Below are 23,861 nucleotides of genomic sequence, written 5' to 3' on the forward strand. Positions count from 1 at the left end.
TTATTCCACTAATTGGTCTTTTTGACCAATCAGATCAGCTCTTTAAAAATATTTTGTAAAAAGATCTACTGTGATTGGTCAGAACACCAATTAGAGGGAAAAAGGTCAGAATTGGTCTGGCTGTCTGAATGCAGCCTTACTACTAATAATTTGTTTTTATGTATGTTGACTTTTCATGTTGATGGGCTACTTTTCTATGTGGGTTAAGACAATGCTGTTGATTGTACCATCCATCGACAACAGAGGTTGTAAAATACTAATGAAAGGTTTAACACTTTTTTTCCCCCTGTTTTAAAAGGCAGTGGAGTTTAACTTTTTATTAGACATGGGATGATGCGGAGGGTAAAAACACACTTAAATTGCCTACATTTATTTGGAAAATAACATTTACACACTTATTATTACGCTAAATTAGCATAGTTAGTGTTTACGTTACTGGAGAGTTTACCCACCTATTTTACCACTACGTCCCTGATAGTAAGACCTTTCACTGAACAGGACCGGGACATCTTCGCTCTGGGTTAGTGTCTCCGAAATTACTCAAATGTGAATATAGACCATAGCCAATACAAATGGATACTTTTGGTGTGTATTGTACTGTTTTTAATACACTTTATTATTAAAAAAAAAAGTTTTAAGACTGCCTCTAACAGTGGACACTTTGAATCTGAATAAAGAACTGAAGTTATGTTTACTGGCTGGTTTCTGTCTATTTGTGTGTTTGACAATGGCTTTATTAGCAGTTTGAAGTGTCTAGATAGATGTAATTCTTAATGTCTGTAGAAGCTGACCTGACCAAATTCACATAGAAATGTGAGTTATAGATCTGTCATGCTCATTGAAAAGCCAAGTCTAGCTTTTTCAAGCAGAAATTTGCTTCCTGCAACACAAACTCAAAAAAAGTTCTGGGACACTAAAGTCCATGGAGAATAAGAACACCTCCTCCCAGCTGCCCACTGCACTGAGGATAGGAAACTCTGTCACCTCTGATAAATCCACTATAATTGAGAATTTCAATAAGCATTTTTCTACGGCTGGCCATGCTTTCCACCTGGCTACCCCTACTGCAGTCAACAGCACTGCACCCCCCACAGCTACTCGCCCAAGCCTTCCCCATTTCTCCTTCTCCCAAATCCAGTCAGCTGATGTTCTGAAAGAGCTGCAATATCTGGACCCCTACAAATCAGCCGGGCTAGACAATCTGGACCCTTTCTTTCTAAAATGATCTGCCGAAATTGTTGCAACCCCTATTACTAGCCTGTTCAACCTCTTTTTCGTGTTGTCTGAGATTCCAAAAGATTGGAAAGCAGCTGCTGTCATCCCCGTCTTCAAAGGAGGGGACACTTGACCTAAACTGCTACAGACATATCTATCCTACCCTGCCTTTTCTAAGGTCTTCGAAAGCCAGCCAAGTCAACAAACAGATTACTGACCATTTCGAATCCCACCGCACCTTCTCCGCTATGCAATCTGGTTTCAGAGCTGGTCATGGGTGCACCTCAGCCACGCTCAAGGTCCTAAACGATATTGTAACCGCTATCGATAAGAAACAATACTGTGCTGCCATATTCATCGACCTGGCCAAGGCTTTCGACTCTGTCAATCACCACATCCTCATCGGCAGACTCAATAGCCTTGGTTTCTCAAATGATTGCCTCGCCTGGTTCACCAACTACTTCTCTGATAGAGTTCAATGTGTAAAATCGGACGGCCTGTTGTCCGGACCTCTGGCAGTCTCTATGGGGGTGCCACAGGGTTCAATTCTTGGGCCAACGCTTTTCTCTGTATACATCAATGATGTCGCTCTTGCTGCTGGTGAGTCTCTGATCCACCTCTACGCAGACAACACCATTCTGTATACTTCTGGCCCTTCTTTGGACACCGTGTTAACAACCCTCCAGACGAGCTTCAATGCCATACAACTCTCCTTCCGTGGCCTCCAACTGCTCTTAAATACAAGTAAAACTAAATGCATGCTCTTCAACCGATCGCTGCCTGCACCTGCCCACCCGTCCAGCATTACTACTCTGGACATTTCTGACTTAGAATATGTGGACAACTACAAATACCTAGGTGTCTGGTTAGACTGTAAGCTCTACTTCCAGACTCACATCAAACATCTCCAATCCAAAGTTAAATCTAGAATTGGCTTCCTATTTTGCAACAAAGCATCCTTCACTCATGCTGCCAAACATACCCTCGTAAAACTGACCATCCTACCGATCCTCGACTTCGGCGATGTCATTTACAAAATAGCCTCCAATACCCTACTCAACAAACTGGATGCAGTCTATCACAGTGCCATCTGTTTTGTCACCAAAGCCCCATATACTACCCACCACTGCGACCTGTAGGCTCTCGTTGGCTGGCCCTCGCTTCATACTCGTCTCCAAACCCACTGGCTCCAGGTCATCTACAAGACCCTGCTAGGTAAAGTCCCCCCTTATCTCCGCTCACTGGTCACCATAGCAGCACCCACCTGTAGCACGCGCTCCAGCAGGTATATCTCTCTGGTCACCCCCAAAGCCAATTCCTCCTTTTGCCGTCTCTCCTTCCAGTTCTCTGCTGCCAATGACTGGAGCGAACTACAAAAATCTCTGAAACTCGAAACACTTATCTCCCTCACTAGCTTTAAGCACCAGCTGTCAGAGCAGCTCACAGATCACTGCACCTGTACATAGCCCATCTATAATTTAGCCCAAACAACTACCTCTTCCCCTACTGTATTTATTTATTTATTTGCTCCTTTGCACCCCATTATTTATATTTCTACTTTGCACTTTCTTCCACTACAAATCTACCATTCCAGTGTTTTACTTGCTATATTGTATTTACTTTGCCACCATGGCCTTTTGCCTTTACCTCCCTTATCTCACCTCATTTGCTCACATTATACATAGACTTATTTTTCTACTGTATTATTGACTGTATGTTTGTTTTACTCCATGTGTAACTCTGTGTTGTTGTATGTGTCGAACTGCTTTGCTTTATCTTGAGGTCGCAATTGTAAATGAGAACTTGTTCTCAACTTGCCTACCTGGTTAAATAAAGGTGAAATAAAAATAAATAAATAAATTGAAAGCAAGTCTAAGAAGCGGTAGATCTGTTCTATGTGCTCTATTTCTATGCTTCCCTTAAAGGATAGCTTTTGGGTGGAGTTATCTTTTGGTATTTGTTTCATTAATCCATTGTTGATATAGTGCCAAGATGTTTTGCATGTCATCAATCAAGTTTTCAACATGTATAACATACAGAAATACAGCCAGTTTGATGCATTTTGCATCATATGAAAATGTATTTTGAAAGTGATACAGTATATTTTGAAAACTTGATTGCTGACATGCAAAACATGTTGAGATTATATAAACAATGGACTAATGAAACAAATAACAAATAATTGTTTTGGGTGGAATTTTCCAGAAAGTTTTGGTTTTTTGCGTCTTACTTTCAGTTTTGTACACTAGCTTCAAACAGCTGAAAATATAATATTTTTGGTTATGGAAAATATTTCACAGCGGTTTATATGGTACAATGATTCTCTACACTATATTTGCTTCTTTAGTCACATAAACCGAAAATAGGCAACGCAACCAGGAAATGGCAGAGCGGTTTCTGCATAGTGCACCTTTTAATGGCTGTGGTAGCAGTTTAGGGTTTATAGATGTAATCCTTAATGGCTGTGGTAGCAGTTTGGGTTTATAGATGTAATCCTTAATGGCTGTGGTAGAAGTTTGGGTTTATAGATGAATCCTTAATGGCTGTGGTAGCAGTTTGGGGTTTATAGATGTAATCCTTAATGGCTGTGGTAGCAGTTTAGGGTTTATAGATGTAATCCTTAATGGCTGTGGTAGCAGTTTAGGGTTTATAGATGTAATCCTTAATGGCTGTGGTAGCAGTTTGGGTTCTGCATAGATGTAATCCTTTTAATGGCTGTGGTAGCAGTTTAGGGTTTATAGATGTAATCCTTAATGGCTGTGGTAGCAGTTTGGGTTTATAGATGTAATCCTTAATGGCTGTGGTAGCAGTTTAGGGTTTATAGATGTAATCCTTAATGGCTGTGGTAGCAGTTTAGGGTTTATAGATGTAATCCTTAATGGCTGTGGTAGCAGTTTGGGGTTTATAGATGTAATCCTTAATGGCTGTGGTAGCAGTTTGGGTTTATAGATGTAATCCTTAATGGCTGTGGTAGCAGTTTGGGGTTTATAGATGTAATCCTTAATGGCTGTGGTAGCAGTTTGGGGTTTATAGATGTAATCCTTAATGGCTGTGGTAGCAATTTGGCTTTATAGATGTAATCCTTAATGGCTGTGGTAGCAGTTTGGGTTTATAGATGTAATCCTTAATGGCTGTGGTAGCAGTTTAGGGTTTATAGATGTAATCCTTAATGGCTGTGGTAGCAGTTTGGGTTTATAGATGTAATCCTTAATGGCTGTGGTAGCAGTTTGGGTTTATAGATGTAATCCTTAATGGCTGTGGTAGCAGTTTGGGGTTTATAGATATAATCCTTAATGGCTGTGGTAGCAGTTTAGGGTTTATAGATGTAATCCTTAATGGCTGTGGTAGAAGTTTGGGGTTTGTATAGATGGATAGATGTAATCCTTAATGGCTCGTGGTAATGACTGGAGTGGAATCAGGGGATTATCAAACACATGGTTTCCAGGTGAGGGAGAAAGACATCCTTATGATAGAGAGGGAGAGGGAGACAGAGACTGGCCCTTCTAAACTGAGGTGGATACTGAGCTGCACTTCCTAACCTGCCATATTTATGACCATATTAGATATACATATTTCCCTCAGATTATAAAGACCCACAAAGAATTTGAAAACAAATCCAATTTTAATAAACAAGTCCAAAATCTATTGGATGAAATACCAGTGTGCCATCGCAGCAGCAAGATGTGTGACCTGTTGCCGCAAGATGTGTGACCTGTTGCCACAAGAAAAGGGCAACCAGTGAAGAACAAACATCACTGTAAATACAACCCATATTTATGTTGATTTCCCCTTTTAGCTATTCACACATCCTTATACCACAGTACATAGCCATAATATGACATTTGAAAAATGTATATTCCTTTGAAACTTTTGTGTAATGTTTACTGTTAATTTTTTATTGTTTATTTCACTTTTGTTTATCTATTTCACTTTGTTTGGAAATGTAAACACGTTTCCCATGCCAGTAAAGCCCTTGGAATTCAATTGAGATGCTCTTATATTATAAAAAAAAAGATAGAACGAAATAACCTGCACCAGACCAACGCTGCTGTTCCCACTAGATAGCACAGTCACAAATTACAAATGGGCTATATTGTAAAAATGTATTAAAATGAAAATGTGTTTTTGGGTCTTACGGTTAGGGTTAGTCATACGGTTAGCGGTGTGGTTAGAGTTAGGTTTAAAGTCTGACTTTAAGAAGAACAATTTCAGATATAGGCGGGGTTTATGACTGTGTGGCTGTGTTAACTAGTGACGATCCAACCCAGCTAACCGCAAAGCAGGCTGGAAGATGGAGTTCCCGCCGCCATAAGACATTTTGAAGGCGAGGCTTCGCCAAATACAACTCCCATCTCAACCCTCGCAGACCGAGTATGCCATCCAATCTGAATATGTGGGAGGAGCACACCGCCCACAAAAAGCCACAGATATCTATCTGTCTCCAGATGCAATTATACAGTGCAACTATAAAGAATGAACATAAAATAGTGCATTTATAAAGGGTGTTTTTGCATGAAGATCGTTGGAAAGGCTTGTTCTAGGCTACCTAGCGACAGAAACAGCAGCGGCAGAAAGAGAGGCGAGAGAGAGAGGGGTGTTGGGTAAATGAAAGTGGGTGGGCCTACCGCGAATACACTCTACCAACTTCGATCAGGATACATTTATGCAAACACTTGATTTTTTTTCCGTTAATAGAATTTACGCGCTACGGTCGTTAAAGTGTGTTTTCGGTTGGTTTTGAGGGGCTTCGGGCGCGGACAACGTACTCTTCCCCGTTATAACGGGAGGTTTGATTGTTGCTCGAGCTTGGTACCGCCCTTCCTGGCCGGTGGGTGGTTTCGGTGCTAACCGGAGCGACGCCACAGCCCCAGCGCGAGCCATTCGCGGAGAAAATAGGCCGTCCTTCCCCGGTGCTTCAGCCGGCCTTTCTCCCGTAGCCTCTCCTCTCCGGTTTACGAATGCGTTATGAGTGGTAGGTACCCTCCCCCTCTCTTGTCCGTCTCCACCCTCTCTCCCTCTCTTTCTGTGCACGTAGCCTACCTGATATCCAGAATAACCCTTTGAGGAAGTAGCGTTTTCCTAAATAAGAGACAATAGCCTACATGTTTCCATAACTGATCTGTTTCATTGTAATACAGTCTCTAATGAGGTTCCGATCACTGCATATGCCTTTAGGACCAGGAGTTGGACCATATGGTTTAAATACACTGTTATAAAACCACGTGCAGGGAAATAACGGCATCGTATATTCCTTCACTCACAGTGTTATTGATAAAGATGATCGATAATCACTCAGTCCAGGAGTGATAGTCTTTTTGATTGTTGATCAAGTATTGTCTGATTTGATGGTTCTCAGATCAGAAGACTGAAGTGTGGGGATCAGAAGAAGGGAAACCAGGCAAGAAAGGCAAACGTTCTGGATCACAGGTAGACTGGACCCCAGACACATACAAAACACTTCCGGGTTCTGTATAGAGGCCAAGTTCAGAGGATTGCACAATGTCTTTCAACGCCAATAATGGACTTGTGTCTTTGCCTCAATGTCTATGAGATATGCATATTACTGTATGAGTGAATATGTATTTAGTATTTTTCAGAGCATTTCCATAGCATGTGTTCTGACAGGGTTTGACTCTAGTGTTGATGTAGACTTCTGTAGCTTCTGTAAAAAAAACAAATAACACTAGCTGTCTCTACAGACAGATTTCTAGGTGTGCTGTGCATGTGTGTGACATTAAATATTTGCCCACGACCTAGTTCCATTTCTCTGTGAGAGGGCGGAGAGAGAGGGAGGCTTCTCTTCCGCTGCTCTGAGAACAGAGAAATGTGGCTCTCACACCCACACATTCACTTCCTGTAATACTACCCACTTCTATTCCCTATTGCTCTCTACTGTCTCTCTCTCTGTCACTTCCTGTAATACTACCCACTTCTATTCCCTATTGCTCTCTACTGTCTCTCTCTCTGTCTCTTCCTGTAATACTACCCACTTCTATTCCCTATTGCTCTCTACTGTCTCTCTCTCTGTCTCTTCCTGTAATACTACCCACTTCTATTCCCTATTGCTCTCTACTGTCTCTCTCTCTCTCTCTTCCTGTAATACTACCCACTTCTATTCCCTATTGCTCTCTACTGTCTCTCTCTCTGTCTCTTCCTGTAATACTACCCACTTCTATTCCCTATTGCTCTCTACTGTCTCTCTCTCTGTTACTTCCTGTAATACTACCCACTTCTATTCCCTATTGCTCTCTACTGTCTCTCTCTCTGTCTCTTCCTGTAATACTACCCACTTCTATTCCCTATTGCTCTCTACTGTCTCTTCCTGTAATACTACCCACTTCTATTCCCTATTGCTCTCTACTGTCTCTTCCTGTAATACTACCCACTTCTATTTCCTATTGCTCTCTACTGTCTCTCTCTCTCTGTCTCTTCTCTCTCTCTCTCTGTCTCTCTCAATTCAATTTAAGGGCTTTATTGGCATGGGAAACATATGTTTACATCGCCAAAGCAAGTGAAATAGATAATAAACAAGTGTTTGTTCTTCACTTGTTGACCTTTTCTTGTGGCAACAGGTCACAAATATTGCTGCTGTGATGGCACACTGTGGTATTTCACCCAGTAGATATGGGAGTTTATCAAAATGTGGTTTGTTTTTTGATTTCTTTGTGGGTCTGTGTAATCTGAGTGAAATATGTGTCTCTAATATGGTCATACATTTGGCAGGAGGTTAGGAAGTGCAGCTCAGTTTCCACCTCATTTTGTGGGCAGTGTGCACATAACCTGTCTTCTCTTGAGAGCCAGGTCTGCCTACGGTGGCCTTTCTCAATAGCAAGGCTATGATCACTGAGTCTGTACATAGTCAAAGATTTCCTTAAGTTTGGGTCAGTCACAGTGGTCAGGTATTCTGCCACTGTATACTCTCTGTTTAGGGCCAAATAGCATTCTAGTTTGCTCAGTTTTTTGTTAATTCTTTCAAATATGTCAAGTAATTATCCTTTTTGTTGTCTCATGATTTGCTTGGGTCTAATTGTGTTGCTGTCCTGGGGCTCTGTGGAGTCTGTTTGTGTTTGTGAACAGAGCCTCAGGATCAGCTTGCTTAGAGGACTCTTCTCCAGGTTCATGTCTCTAGGTGATGGCTTTGTTATGGAAGGTTTGGGAATCACTTCCTTTTAGGTCTTTGTAGAATTTTACACCTATTTTCTGGATGTTGATCTCTCTCTCTCTCTCTCTCTCTCTCTCTCTCTCTCTCTCTCTCTCTCTCTCTCTGTCAATCTTTGTTTGTATGTTCTCTGTGTATGAATGTGCGTTCTATTTTTTAATTCCTCCTTGTGTGTGTGATCTCCCTAGGATTCCCAGACGTCTCCCCTAGCCCTGCTGGCTGCAACCTGCAGTAAGATAGGAGTTCAGGGAGGAGTGGAGGGACAGGTGGTTAAATGCATGATATTAATATTTGTATTGTGTATGTACAGTGCCTTCAGAGAGTATTCATTCCCCTTGATTTATTCCACATTTTGTTGTGTTACAGCCTCACTTCAAAATGCATTTAATTGATTTGTTTTCTCACCCAATCTACACACAAAACCCCATAATGACAAAGTGAAAACATGTTTTTAGAAATGTTTGCAAATGTATAGAAAATAAAATACAGAAATATCTCATTTACACTCCTGAGTCAATACATGTTAGAATCACCTTTGGCAGCGATTACAGCTGTGAGTCTTTCTAGGTAAGTCTCTAAGAGTGATTACAGCTGTGAGTCTTTCTGGGTAAGTCTCTAAGAGTGATTACAGCTGTGAGTCTTTCTGGGTTAGTCTCTAAGAGTGATTACAGCTGTGAGTCTTTCTGGGTAAGTCTCTAAGAGTGATTACAGCTGTGAGTCAGCGATTACAGCTGTGAGTCTTTCTAGGTAAGTCTCTAAGAGTGATTACAGCTGTGAGTCTTTCTGGGTAAGTCTCTAAGAGTGATTACAGCTGTGAGTCTTTCTGGGTAAGTCTCTAAGAGTGATTACAGTTGTGAGTCTTTCTGGGTTAGTCTCTAAGAGTGATTACAGCTGTGAGTCTTTCTGGGTAAGTCTCTAAGAGTGATTACAGCTGTGAGTCTTTCTGGGTAAGTCTCTAAGAGTGATTACAGCTGTGAGTCTTTCTGGGTAAGTCTCTAAGAGCGATTACAGCTGTGAGTCTTTCTGGGTAAGTCTCTAAGAGTGATTACAGCTGTGAGTCTTTCTGGGTAAGTCTCTAAGAGTGATTACAGCTGTGAGTCTTTCTGGGTAAGTCTCTAAGAGTGATTACAGCTGTGAGTCTTTCTGGGTAAGTCTCTAAGAGTGATTACAGCTGTGAGTCTTTCTGGGTAAGTCTCTAAGAGTGATTACAGCTGTGAGTCTTTCTGGGTAAGTCTCTAAGAGTGATTACAGCTGTGAGTCTTTCTGGGTAAGTCTCTAAGAGTGATTACAGCTGTGAGTCTTTCTGGGTAAGTCTCTAAGAGCGATTACGGCTGTGAGTCTTTCTGGGTAAGTCTCTAAGAGTGATTACAGCTGTGAGTCTTTCTGGGTAAGTCTCTAAGAGTGATTACAGCTGTGAGTCTTTCTGGGTAAGTCTCTAAGAGTGATTACAGCTGTGAGTCTTTCTGGGTTAGTCTCTAAGAGTGATTACAGCTGTGAGTCTTTCTGGGTAAGTCTCTAAGAGTGATTATAGCTGTGAGTCTTTCTGGGTAAGTCTCTAAGAGTGATTACAGCTGTGAGTCTTTCTGGGTAAGTCTCTAAGAGTGATTACAGCTGTGAGTCTTTCTGGGTAAGTCTCTAAGAGCTTTGCACACCTGGAGTGGGCAATATTTGTCCATTATTCTTCAAACCTTTATTCAGGCTCTGTCAAATGCGGTGTTTATCATTGCTAGACAACAATTTTCAGGTCTTGCCATATATTTTCAGCAGATTTAAGTAAAAACTGTAACTCGGCCACTCAGGAACATTCACTGTCTTCTTGGTAAGCAACTCCAGTGTATATTTGGCCTTGTGTTTTAGGTTATTGTCCTGCTGAAAAGTGAATTCATCTCCCAGTGTCTGGTGGAAAGCAAACTGAACCAGGTTTTCCTCTAGGATTTGTCCTGTGCTTATCTCCATTATATTCATTTCTTTATCCTGAAAAACTCCCCAGTCCTTAATGATTACAAGCATACCCATAACATGATGCAGGCACCAGTATGCTTGAAAATATGGAGAGTGGTACTCAGTAATGTGTGTGTTGGATTTGCTCCAAACAAAACACTTTGTATTCAGGACAGAAAGTGAATTGCTTTGCCACATTGTTTGCCGTATTTCTTTAGTGCAATGTTGCAAACAGGATGCATGTTTTGGAATATTTGTGCTCTGTACAGGTTTCCTTCTTCACTCTGTCATTTAGGTTAGTGTTGTGGAGTAAATACAATGTTGTTTATCCATCCTCAGTTTTCTATCTCAGCCATTAAACTGTGTAACTGTTTTAAAGTCACCTTTGGCCTCATGGTGAAATCCCTGAGCAGTTTCCTCCCTGTCCTGCTACTGAGTTAGGAAGGACGCCTGTATCTTTGTAGTGACTGGGTGTATTGATGCACCATCCAGAGCTTAATTAATAACTTCACTATGCTCAAATGGATATTCAATGTCTACTTCTTAAATGTTTACCCATCTACCAATAGGTGCCCTTCTTTGCGAGGCACTGGAAAACCTCCCTGGTCTTTGTGGTTGAATCATTGCTTCGACTGAGGGACCTTACAGATAACTGTGTGGGTTACAGAGATGAGGTAGTCATTCAACAATCATGTTCAACACTATTATTGTACACAGAGTGAGTCCATGCAACTAATTATGTGACTTGTTAAGCACATTTTTACTCCTGAACTTATTTAGGCTTGTCATAACAAAGAGGTTGAATTCTTATTGACTCAAGAAATTTACGATTTTTATGAATTTGTAAACATTTTGAAAAACAATTCCACGTTGACATTATGGGGTATTGTGACAAAAATCTTAATTGAATACATTTTTAATTCAGGCTGTAACACAACAAAATGTGGAAAAAGTCAAGGGGTGTGAATACTTTCTAAAAGCACTGTAAATGTTTGGTTTCTCCTATAACTGTACTTGTTGCACTTGTTGGCAATGTAAGTTCTGTAATAATAATAAGCAATAAAGGCTCTTACATGCTAACAAGTTACACGGCATTATACCTGCAGACTTTCAGTAGTGTCACTGTGTTGAATGGGCTTCCGGCTGCAGGGTGGCCAGATACGTCTAAACCTGGGAATCAGACTTAACTTCCTACTTTAGTACATTTGTTCAATGATGTTTCCTTATTCTTTTATTTATTGTTTATGTGTGTTTATTTGCAGGTGCAGGGTGGGCAGTTCCAGGGTCATATAGTTGTAGACGCAGCAGGTAATCAGACTTTGGTTCAGCAGCAGTTAGAACTGGTTCCTACCCAGTTCACTGGAAACGGCTGGCAGATCATCACTACCGCTCCCCAAATGGCCAAGGACACTGCCAATCAACCCGTCGCCGTGACGCTGGCCACCACTTCAGCCAATGACAGTGCTCCGGCAAGCCGTAAGATGAAGGCTGTGGGCGGGACTAACACCGTAGCAGCCAATCAGCAGGTGCAGCAGCAGCAGTTCCAGATCATCCAGGTGTGTGTGCGTGTGTGAGTGTATAGAAGGGAATGTTGTCTGACTGGGAATTCTGGTCCTATAACTTCTAATAGTCTTTTTGTTAGACATGTGTGGTGGATTACTAGGTGTACTATATCTGTGTTAGTGTTCAGAACATGCCTGCCTAATGCCACTGTTTTTATGTAATGTTAATGTTTTGGTCCCTGTCCAGGTGCAAAACATGCCGTCGTCAGGGGGTGGGGTCCAATACCAGGTGATCCCCCACCTGCAGACGGCCGACGGCCAACAGATCCACATCAGCCCCCAGACTGCATCCCTGGGGGGCCAACAGATCCACATCAGCCCCCAGACTGCATCCCTGGGCGGGCAGCACATTCACATCAGGTGGGTGGCAGCTGGTCTAGTGCAGTGGTTCTCAAAACTCTCCTCAGGGCCCTCCAGGTGTTTCACATGTATGTTGTAGCCCTGAACTAACTCAACCGATTCACCTGGTCAACTCACCTGATTCACCTGGTCATCTCACCTGATTCACCTGGTCAACTTACCTGATTCACCTAGTCAAGGGCTTGATGATTAGTTGACCAGTTGAATCAGGTGAGCTAGCTGTGGAATAGTTATAATACATGGAACGGCGAGGAGAGGTTTGAAAAGCCCTGGTCTAGAGGTTAGAGAGGTGGTAGACAGGTGGTCTAGAGGTTAGGTGGTCTAGAGGTTAGGTGGTCTAGAGGTTAGGTGGTCTAGAGGTTAGACAGGTGGTCTAGTGGTTAGAGAGGTGGTAGACAGGTGGTCTAGAGGTTAGACAGGTGGTCTAGAGGTTAGACAGGTGGTAGACAGGTGGTCTAGAGGTTAGACAGGTGGTCTAGAGGTTAGACAGGTGGTAGACAGGTGGTCTAGAGGTTAGACAGGTGGTCTAGAGGTTAGACAGGTGGTCTAGAGGTTAGACAGGTGGTCTAGAGGTTAGGTGGTCTAGAGGGAGGTTAGGTGGTCTAGAGGTTAGACAGGTGGTCTAGTGGTTAGAGAGGTGGTAGACAGGTGGTCTAGAGGTTAGACAGGTGGTCTAGAGGTTAGACAGGTGGTAGACAGGTGGTCTAGAGGTTAGACAGGTGGTCTAGAGGTTAGACAGGTGGTAGACAGGTGGTCTAAAGGTTAGACAGGTGGTCTAAAGGTTAGACAGGTGGTCTAAAGGTTAGACAGGTGGTCTAGAGGTTAGACAGGTGGTCTAAAGGTTAGACAGGTGGTCTAGAGGTTAGACAGGTGGTAGAGAGGTGGTCTAGAGGTTAGAGAGGTGGTCTAGAGGTTAGACAGGTGGTAGACAGGTGGTTTAGAGGTTAGACAGGTGGTAGACAGGTGGTCTAGAGGTTAGACAGGTGGTAGAGAGGTGGTCTAGAGGTTAGACAGGTGGTAGACAGGTGGTCTAGGGGTTAGAGAGTGGTAGACAGGTGGTCTAGAGGTTAGACAGGTGGTCTAGAGGTTAGAGAGGTGGTCTAGAGGTTAGAGAGGTGGTAGACAGGTGGTCTAGAGGTTAGACAGGTGGTCTAGAGGTTAGACAGGCGCTTTGGGCCATAAAAAAAGATGGAAACAGATAAAGTTATTCTATTCTATTCAGTCCGGCCCAGGGGGGTCTACCAGAGCAGGTCCAGCTGATCCAGACCCAGAACCAATCCCAGACCCAGACAATCCTACAGCCAGCCAATCAGCAAGCCATCCTCACAAGTTCAGCCAATCAGACGTTGCAGCTTCGTTCCGCCCAGTCCTTCCCGTTGCAGATGCAGACCTTACAGGGCTCCCAGACCCAGGTCATGACGACAGTACCCATAAACATCGGCGGTATGACCCTCGCCCTTCCGGTCATGAATAATTTAGCAGGGAGCGGAGCCGTGCAGCTTGTCCAATCAGCCGATGGCAGCTTTACCGTAGCTAACGGCAACCAGCTTGTGACGACAACTGCAGCGGCGGTGTCTGGGGCAGTTACTGTTACCGGGTCGTCTGGTGGTACCATAACAACTGTTGCCGGGGGGGATGGAGCATCGACAGACGGAACACAGCTGAGTTCTGTAGCCGGGTCGGACGGAGGTACGGAGAGAGACACACAGAACCAACCGAGCGACCAGGATTCTCAGATGGTATGTGTGTGTGTGTTTGTGTGACTAAACATCAGGGATTTATTGATTGATTGTTTGGTTGATTAATGAATGTAATGATTGTATTGATTAAAGGGATTTATTGATTGATTGTTTGGTTGATTAATGAATGTAATGATTGTATTGATTAAAGGGATTTATTGATTGATTGTTTGGTTGATTAATGAATGTAATGATTGGTTGATTAAAGGGATTTATTGATTGATTGATTGGTTGATTAATGAATGTAATGATTGGTTGATTAGTTGTTTGGTTGGTTGGTTGATTGACAGGTCCAGAGTCAGGCCAACGGACTGCAGGGCCAATCAGATCCTCCAGGGACCATCCAGCAGGTCATCGTGGGACAGGTGCGTTCTACTCCTCTTATTTGACCTTTAACCTTCTATTCTACTCTATTCTACTCTACTCTGTTCTACTCTACTCTATTTTACTCTTTTCTACTCTACTCTATTCTACTCTATTTTACTCTATTTTATTCTACTCTATTCTACTCTGTTCTACTCTATTTTACTCTTTTCTATTCTACTCTACTCTGTTCTACTCTACTCTATTTTACTCTTTTCTATTCTACTCTACTCTATTCTACTCTGTTCTACTCTATTCTACTCTACTCTATTCTACTCTACTCTATTCAAGTATGATATGGGATTATACTATAATAAATGATATTCTAAGTAGTTGTTATCATCATTGTCCAGATGGGTAACCAGTTGTTGCAGCAGATCCAGATCCAGCCACAGCAGATCACACAGAACCAGGTAATACACACACACACACACACACACACACACACACACACACAGTGAATCTGCAGAAAGTGTGTAAACTGTGTTGGTTTCTACCAGTTCCAGGGCCAGCAGATTCAAACCTTTCAGTTAGGACCAGGTGGGACCCTACAGCCCATACAAGCCTTCCAGAACCAACAGGTAACCAGCCAACTGCTCTCTCTTCTCTTTCCTTAACTACCTTTATCATTTTTAGTTGCTTCATTCCCACTCCTTTGTACCTGGGGATTTGAGGGATATTTTGGGGCAGTAAATTACGGATGAGATAAATAAATCTGAAGGCTTATTTTTCTTCTATCGTCTATGATTGTAATGTTTGTTGTATTGATTTGAATTGAATGTCTGAATGATTGATATCCTATTTGTATTCATTGATTTCCTCCAGGTTCTGATCCGGACCCCAACCCTCTCTCCGTCGGGTCAGATCACATGGCAGACTCTGCAGCTCCCCGGGGGGATGTCTGTGCCCCAGCAGCTGACCCTGGCCCCTGTGGGCGGGGGGGGATTCATGCAGCTGGGGGGGGCTCCCCTCACGCTGAGCGCAGCCCAGATCAACCCTGGGTCGGGGGTGCAGACAGTCAGCATCGCCGGGCTGGGCACCACTGGAGTACAGATGCAGGGGTTACCCCTCACCATCACTGGACTACAGGGTAAAAACACAGAGAGACAGAGACACACACACAGAGAGAGAGAGACAGAGAGAGCCAGACAAACAGAGAGGGAGACAGACAGACAGAGAGAGCCAGACAGACAGAGAGAGAGAGAGAGCCAGACAGACAGAGAGAGAGACAGAGAGCCAGACAGACAGAGAGAGCAAGAGAAAGCCAGACAGACAGAGAGAGAGCCAGCCAGCCAGCCGGACGGACGGACGGACGGACAGACAGACAGACAGGGTGTGTTGAGTGTTGTTCTTTATTTTCTGGAGGGGGTTGGGAGCAGAGCTATATAAAAAAATACCATTCCACTCTACTGTATTCTATTCTACTCTACTGTATTCTATTCCACTCTACTGTATTCTATTCCACTCTACTGTATTCTATTCCACTCTACTGTATTCTATTCCACTCTACTGTATTCCACTCTACACTCCACCAGGTCAGCCGCAGGGTCAGGAAGGAGGAGTAAAGGTCGAGCCATCCCCTGTGACGGTAACCGCGGGTAACATGGCTGGGTCATCGCTTAGTCCAGAGCAGATGGGTTCTGTCCAGAGTTCATCAGACCAGGAAGGACCGCCCAGCAAGAGGCTTCGCAGGGTGGCGTGCTCCTGTCCTAACTGCAGGGCCGGAGAGGGGAGGTACGTGTGTACCCACACACACACACACACACACATACACACACTCTCACTCTCTGTCTCTGACTGTGTGTGTGTGTGTGTGTGTGTGTGTGTGTGTGTGTGTGTGTGTGTGTGTGTGTGTGTGTGTGTGTGTGTGTGTGTGTGTGTGTGTGTGTGTGTGTGTGTGTTGCAGGACCAGTGGAGACCCATCTAAGAAGAAGCAGCATGTGTGTCACATGGAGGGCTGTGGAAAGGTCTACGGTAAGACCAGTCTATACTGTGGAAAGGTCTACGGTAAGACCAGTCTATACTGTGGAAAGGTCTACGGTAGGACCAGTCTATACTGTGGAAAGGTCTACGGTAAGACCAGTCTATACTGTGGAAAGGTCTACGGTAAGACCAGTCTATACTGTGGAAAGGTCTACGGTAAGACCAGTCTATACTGTGGAAAGGTCTACGGTAGGACCAGTCTATACTGTGGAAAGGTCTACGGTAAGACCAGTCTATACTGTGGAAAGGTCTACGGTAAGACCAGTCTATACTGTGGAAAGGTCTACGGTAAGACCAGTCTATACTGTGGAAAGGTCTACGGTAGGACCAGTCTATACTGTGGAAAGGTCTACGGTAAGACCAGTCTATACTGTGGAAAGGTCTACGGTAAGACCAGTCTATACTGTGGAAAGGTCTACGGTAGGACCAGTCTATACTGTGGAAAGGTCTACGGTAAGACCAGTCTATACTGTGGAAAGGTCTACGGTAAGACCAGTCTATACTGTGGAAAGGTCTACGGTAGGACCAGTCTATACTGTGGAAAGGTCTACGGTAAGACCAGTCTATACTGTGGAAAGGTCTACGGTAAGACCAGTCTATACTGTGGAAAGGTCTACGGTAGGACCAGTCTATACTGTGGAAAGGTCTACGGTAAGACCAGTCTATACTGTGGAAAGGTCTACGGTAAGACCAGTCTATACTGTGGAAAGGTCTACGGTAAGACCAGTCTATACTGTGGAAAGGTCTACGGTAGGACCTTTCCACAGTATAGGGGGCCGGAACATAATTGTAAATCATTTGTAGACCGCAAATTGACCACAAGAAGCCCAAACAGACTAAAACATAATCATTTCAAACCTTGCTTACATTTGTAAATGATGACGCATCTCACCATTATGCGTGGGAATACTTGGAAACAGATTTCCAAAATTTAAAATCACTTGGAGCTGATTTCCTTGTGTTTTTACAGTCTTTTATGTCCAGCAATGCAGATAAAATATAAATCCACTGCCAGTTGGTAGAAAAGAGACTTCCTAGTTTATACTGTAGAAAATAGAGATTTACCAGTTTATACTGTAGAAAATAGAGATTTATCAGTTTATACTGTAGAAAATAGAGATTTATTAGTTTATACTATAGAAAATAGAGATTTACCAGTTTATACTGTAGAAAATAGAGATTTACCCGTTTATACTGTAGAAAATAGAGATTTACCCGTTTATACTGTAGAAAATAGAGATTTACCAGTTTATTTACCAGTTTATACTGTAGAAAATAGAGATTTACCAGTTTATACTGTAGAAAATAGAGATTTACCAGTTTATACTGTAGAAAATAGAGATGTATTAGTTTATACTGTAGAAAATAGAGATTTACCCGTTTATACTGTAGAAAATAGAGATTTACCCGTTTATACTGTAGAAAATAGAGATTTACCCGTTTATACTGTAGAAAATAGAGATTTACCAGTTTATACTGTAGAAAATAGAGATGTATTAGTTTATACTGTAGAAAATAGAGATTTACCCGTTTATACTGTAGAAAATAGAGATTTACCCGTTTATACTGTAGAAAATAGAGATGTATTAGTTTATACTGTAGAAAATAGATTTACCAGTTTATACTGTAGAAAATAGAGATTTACCCGTTTATACTGTAGAAAATAGAGATGTATTAGTTTATACTGTAGAAAATAGAGATTTACCCGTTTATACTGTAGAAAATAGAGATTTACCAGTTTATACTGTAGAAAATAGAGATGTATTAGTTTATACTGTAGAAAATAGAGATTTACCAGTTTATACTGTAGAAAATAGAGATTTACCCGTTTATACTGTAGAAAATAGAGATGTATTAGTTTATACTGTAGAAAATAGAGATTTACCAGTTTATACTGTAGAAAATAGAGATTTACCCGTTTATACTGTAGAAAATAGAGATTTACCCGTTTATACTGTAGAAAATAGAGATGTATTAGTTTATACTGTAGAAAATAGAGATTTACCAGTTTATACTGTAGAAAATATAGATTTATTAGTCTGTACTGTAGAAAATATAGATTTATTAGTCTATACTGTAGAAAATATAGATTTATTAGTCTATACTGTAGAAAATAGAGGTTTACCAGTCTATGAAGAAAAATAATATGTCTTAATATTTTATCTATCAGGTAAGACCAGCCACCTAAGAGCTCACCTCCGCTGGCACACAGGAGAAAGACCCTTCGTCTGTAACTGGATCTTCTGTGGCAAGAGGTTCACACGCTCGGACGAGCTGCAGAGACACCGACGGACACACACAGGTACACACAGATATGTCCTGTGTCCAATGTTTCCTCTCATTTTTTCCGGCACTGAACAAATGTCAGGTCTGCTGAGCACAAACTTGAACGTTGTGAAAAATTCTGTACAACTTTTGGTGAGAGGTTGAACACTGAGGCTGTACCCGCTTTAAGTTACAGTAATAACAGTGGTCAAGTAGGCTACTGTGGCTATTTGATCATAATGTCTCTCACAGTTGAAGTGTACCTATGATAAAAATCACAGACCTCTACATGCTTTGTAAGTAGGAAAACCTGCAAAATCGGCAGTGTATCAAATACTTGTTCTCCCCACTGTATATCTATATATTTGTATTTTCCCCCTTTTTTTCTCCCCAATTACGATATTTTCTCATCGCTGCAACTTCCCAAGGGGTTTGGGAGGCGAAGGTCGAGTCATACGTCCTCCGAAACATGATTTTCTTATCACCCGCCCGCTTAACTCGGAAGCCAGCCGCACCAATGTGTCGGACGAAACACTGTTTAACTGACGACGTGGTCAGCCTGCAGGCACCTGGCCCGCCACAAGGAGTCGCTAGAGCGCGATGAGCCAAGTAAAGCCCTCCCGGCCAAACCTAATCCGGACTACGCTGGGCCAACTGTGCGCCGTCCTATGGGACTTCCGATCACGGACCGGTTGTGATACAGCCCGGGATCAAACCCAGGTCTGTAGTGCGATGCAGTACCTTAGACCGCTGCGCCACTCGGGAGGCCCATCCCATAACATCTGATCATGAAAAATAGCTGTTCTATCGTTCAGCCTACAGTAGCAGCCAATGTGTGGTGTTCAATGTAGTCTACATTCCATGAGACTTTTGGAAAAAACCATGCAGGGCTTGACATTAACCTGTGAATCCTCTTGTCCTTCAGACAAGGTGACTGAAAATGTGCTTTGATGCAAGAAAACACTTTACAAAATAAAACGCATCATTGTTCCCATATCATTTATTACAGAGAATCAGACAAATTATGCTACCCTCTGCCTATTGGCTACTTAGATTATTCAAGCCTGTCTCAAAATACAACAGAAAAAATGCTCTTAACCTGGAATGCACACATTTTGTGTTCTTGTAGGAAGCAAACCCTCCCTTATTGTTGACTAGAAATGAACTATAATTGGGCTTTAACTCACTAACTAGCACAGGATATGAACAAATGTGCACCCTTGGCTACAGGCAGCTTTGATCTCAAAACAAGTGCATTTACTCGCGACCACTCATGCTGTAAACACAGTCTAGTTCAAAGTGAATGGCACAGATCCATATATGGCAATGGTGTATTTGCATATAGGGACACTGCAGCTCTGATTGGTTAAGGTGCACTGCTGTGTCGAGTACGTGCCTGAGTCGTGCCTGTCAATGGAAAAAGAATCCTACTCCGGTACGTTCTGCCTCCAAGAAAATCTCCTGCATAGTTTGTTTTTATACTAAGTCTTGCATAGTTCGTTTTGTTTCGTATGTTGCGTTGAAAGTGGCTAATTTTGTCAATTCCCACAGTAGGGTGAAATGTTGATGGTGTTAACTAAGGGGGAAAAGTAGAAAGTTGAATGATGTTCAATCTCATGCTTATCTGCGCGGGCTGATATTTTTTCTGAGTGGCAGTCCCGGGGAGCTGGGACAATGTTGTTCTTAATCAGATATCTCTCTCTCCATCCTCCAGGAGAGAAGAGGTTTGAGTGTCCAGAGTGCAGTAAGCGTTTCATGCGTAGTGACCATCTCTCCAAACACATCAAAACCCACCTGAACAAGAAGGGAGGGGCTTCTCTCGCCATCATCACCACCGACGACATGGAAAATTCTAACCAGGGCTTAGGTTCCTCCCCTCGCATCGTAACTGTGGCGACGCTCTCCCAGGACTCCGCCCCCGCCACACCAACAGCCTCCTCGCCCAATCAAATGGAGGGAGAAGAGGAGGAAGAGGAGGAGTTCGAGTAGTGACCAGTGACCACTTCCTGTGAAAGGAGGAAGCAGGGAGGGCTGACTTCCAGGTTGGTCTCCATGGTTATGCCGTGGATATGGAGGTCAGGTGGTAGATGATTTTTTAAATTATTATTTATTTGTTTTTTAAACGGACTCAAAGAGAAGACAAATATGATAGACTGAAAATGACAAACAGACTGAGAAATCTGAATCTAAACTAATAATTGAGTCCAACAACAGACTAAAGGTGTGAATTTATAGAATGGTGTTTATAACAGAACAGAGGTCAGGAGAAAAGGCATATCTGAACTCGCACTCTATCCCCTATATAGTGCACTACTTTTGACCAGAGCCTTCTGAGTAGTTTGTTATGTAGGGAAGAGGGTGTCATTTTGGATAGGTTTATTAGACTAGCACAAAACAGTTGTAAAACATCAAGAAGAGACATTGGATGTGTCCCAAATGGCTAGGGTGCCATTTGAAACGCAACAATCTCTATGCACAAAGATGTTCTGTAACTATGGTGATGAGGATGATGATGAAACATGATCTGTGGCGGGGTTTAGACTGTTGACAGACAGGTGAGAGGAGCCGGTGTGTGTGTGTGTGTGTGTGTGTACCTCGTTTCAACAGGACTATAGTTCTAGTAAAGAAGATCTGATGAGCAGAAGAAAGACAATACAATGAGGAATAGACTTCTAAAGGGCAGAAAAAAAGCAGATTTATAAATGATGCATTCCTATAAAGAAACGCTTGGCATTTTAAATATTTGTTTCTATAAACCTACCAATCGAGCTTTCTTTCTCCAACAGGCTGTTTACTGAAAGCAATACTATAAGACAATCCTAGTGAAACCATGTTTACATTAAAGACAGGAAAAGGAAAGGTTTCTTTTGGTATGAAACAGCCAGTCAGCTCACAGCGTTCAAGGTATACTGACATCATCATACACAGCGGGGTGACTTCCTGCTTGATGATGTCATATTGCTGAGTGCACCTTGTGAGGATGTAGCTCTGCCAGGGTTGGTGGGTGGGTGGGACAGTATCAGTAAGCAGCGTTAATGTCAAAACACAGTTTCCCCTCCCAGACACTCAGAGCAGCAGATATTGTCTGTCATATCCAGTTTAGAATACAGCAGGAATGTGACTCAATCATCGGACCTTAATAACCTTAATAACATGTTAATACATGTTAATGCATGTTAATACATGTTAATACATGTTAATACATGTTAATACAGATCAATGTCTGAGATAAATGAGATACATTCCAGTATTGAGACATATTCCAGATACACTACAGGACCAAAAGTATGTGGACACCTGCTCGTCGATCATCTCGTTCCAAAATCATGGGCATTAATATATGGAGTTGGTCCCCCCCTTTGCTGCTGTAACAGCCTCCACTCTTCTGGGAAGGCTTTCCACTAGATGTTGGAACATTGCTGCTATAACAGCCTCCACTCTTCTGGGAAGGCTTTCCACTAGATGTTGGAACATTGCTGCGGGGACTTGCTTCCATTCATCCACAAGAGCATTGGTGAGGTCGGGCACTGATGTTGGGCGATTAGGCCAGGCTCGCAGTCAGTGTTCCAAAGGTGTTCGATGGGGTTGAGGTCAGGGCTCTGTGCAGGGCAGTCAAGTTGGCGGTCCTGTTATGTGAGCTTGTGTGGCCTACCACGTTGCCGCTGAGCCGTTGTTTCTCCTAGACGTTTCCACTTCACAATAGCAGCACTTGACCGGGGCAGCTCAAGCAGGGCAGAAATTTGACGAACTGACTTGTTAGAAAGGTGGCATCCTATGACGGTATCACATTGAAAGTCACTGAGCTCTTCAGTAAGGCCATTCTACTGCCAATGTTTGTCTATAGAGATTGCATGGCTGTGTGCTCGAATTTATACACCTGTCAGCAACGGGTGTGGCTGAAATAGCCGAATCCACCAAGGGGTGTCCACATACTTTTGTGTATATTAGTGCTATTTCAAGTAATTAGAGATATCCCATTAACAGTAAAAGAGTTCCAGTGTGATTTGACGTTGGCGCTGCTTCCTCCTGCGTTGTGAAGGTAGAGCCCCCTGTCTGTGAGTCCTGGTACTACAATGCCTTAACACAAGCAGTACATACCCCCCCATGCTCATTTCTGCTTTCTGTGTGATGGACAAAGAGAGGATGCAGGAAGACAAGGGGTGGTGGAGGGGAAAGAAGGGATTGTGGGAGCTGGGTATTCTATTTGCTTTTTGTTATGACATGTTTCTGGTGATGTTGGTGTGTACATTTTTTGTTCTTTATTTTTTTTGGGGGGGGGGCTTTTTATTTTCTTAACCCCCCTCCCCCCAGTATGTTCTGACACAGATGATTACTGTGTACAGCTAATTTATTATTCACCCTATGTTAATATCTGCCTTTTGCTGGAGTGTATTGTTAGTAGACCTACCCATTGATCAGAGGTGTGTGTGTAGCATGCTGTGTTTTAGTGCTGTTTTCTCTTCTTTTTATTTATTTTCAACTTATTTTTCTACATCCAACTGCTCCCCGTCATTTCTACTACTTTCTCGCGCCATAATATGTTTTTAAAAAAAAGATTAAAGTAAACAAGAAATAATGAAATGGTTTATGTACCAAACAGATGTGGATGTTTTGGGGAATATTTTGTGTGACAACCAGTTTTCTTTCATATTTTCTAGTGACATCTCATTTGTATAATGTTTTTCTAAGCTGTTGGTGCCTCCAAGGCTGCAGGTTCTTCACTGTTGATATTCTAGTGATATTGTATTGACATTTTTAAATCAACTTTGTACAAAACATGTTATGTGACTGGGATTAAAGTAGTGAAAAGAGAACAAAAATTACTTTGCTTGCATAACATTTAAAATAAAGTGATTAAAATCAGTCTCAACCTGTCTCTCTAACTCGTGTGTGTGTGTGTGTGTGTGGTGGTCTGTTGGGACATGTAGTAAAGTGCAGTAGTAACACTGACCTCTTCCTATGAAGTTGCTCTGATAACACTAAAACATAAAGGGACTCTCTCTCTTCCCTCCCTTCCCTATCTCTCTTCATGTCACCTATGTTTTGTGTGTATGTACTGACATATATGTGTATCTGATCGATACACACACACACTACATGTTAATGTTTTTAAATGTATGTAAATTGTACTTTATTTTGTCTGTAATGGCTTTTCTGTTGTGTGTCGGCCCCCAGTAAGTCCAGCTGTCACCATTGGCGTCTGCTAATAGGGATCCTAATAAAATCTAATGAAATAAAATCTCAGTTCTGTTGTGAATGTGGTAGTGGTGAAGT

The 23,861-nt window shown here is 42.5% G+C and overlaps 1 protein-coding gene and 2 long non-coding RNA genes across 3 annotated transcripts in view; 2 read left to right on the forward strand and 1 right to left on the reverse strand.

Moving 5' to 3' along the window:
* The window catches only part of LOC123726865 (uncharacterized), a 34,367-nt gene extending 27,715 nt beyond the window's left edge, over positions 1 to 6,652 (reverse strand). The window contains exon 1 of the long non-coding RNA XR_006759007.1: positions 6,477 to 6,652. This is a non-coding gene — a long non-coding RNA (uncharacterized lncRNA). The remainder of the gene's footprint in view (positions 1 to 6,476) is intronic.
* Positions 5,619 to 23,457, forward strand: LOC106570586 (transcription factor Sp4). Its single transcript, XM_045694952.1, has 14 exons — positions 5,619 to 6,187; positions 6,572 to 6,642; positions 8,563 to 8,640; positions 11,578 to 11,871; positions 12,065 to 12,237; positions 13,460 to 13,976; positions 14,267 to 14,341; positions 14,693 to 14,752; positions 14,840 to 14,920; positions 15,165 to 15,429; positions 15,875 to 16,073; positions 16,246 to 16,313; positions 18,493 to 18,624; positions 20,302 to 23,457. Exons 1-14 carry the CDS (start codon positions 6,181 to 6,183, stop codon positions 20,574 to 20,576), a joined length of 2,295 nt encoding a protein of 764 aa, XP_045550908.1. The 5' UTR covers positions 5,619 to 6,180; the 3' UTR covers positions 20,577 to 23,457.
* On the forward strand, positions 16,320 to 17,593 carry LOC123726866 (uncharacterized). The gene is made up of 2 exons (XR_006759008.1): positions 16,320 to 17,032; positions 17,066 to 17,593. It is a non-coding gene; the product is annotated as an uncharacterized lncRNA (long non-coding RNA).
* Positions 23,458 to 23,861: the final 404 nt, after the last annotated feature.

Source organism: Salmo salar, chromosome ssa14, assembly GCF_905237065.1.
Source record: "Salmo salar chromosome ssa14, Ssal_v3.1, whole genome shotgun sequence".
NCBI classification, from domain to species: domain Eukaryota; kingdom Metazoa; phylum Chordata; class Actinopteri; order Salmoniformes; family Salmonidae; genus Salmo; species Salmo salar.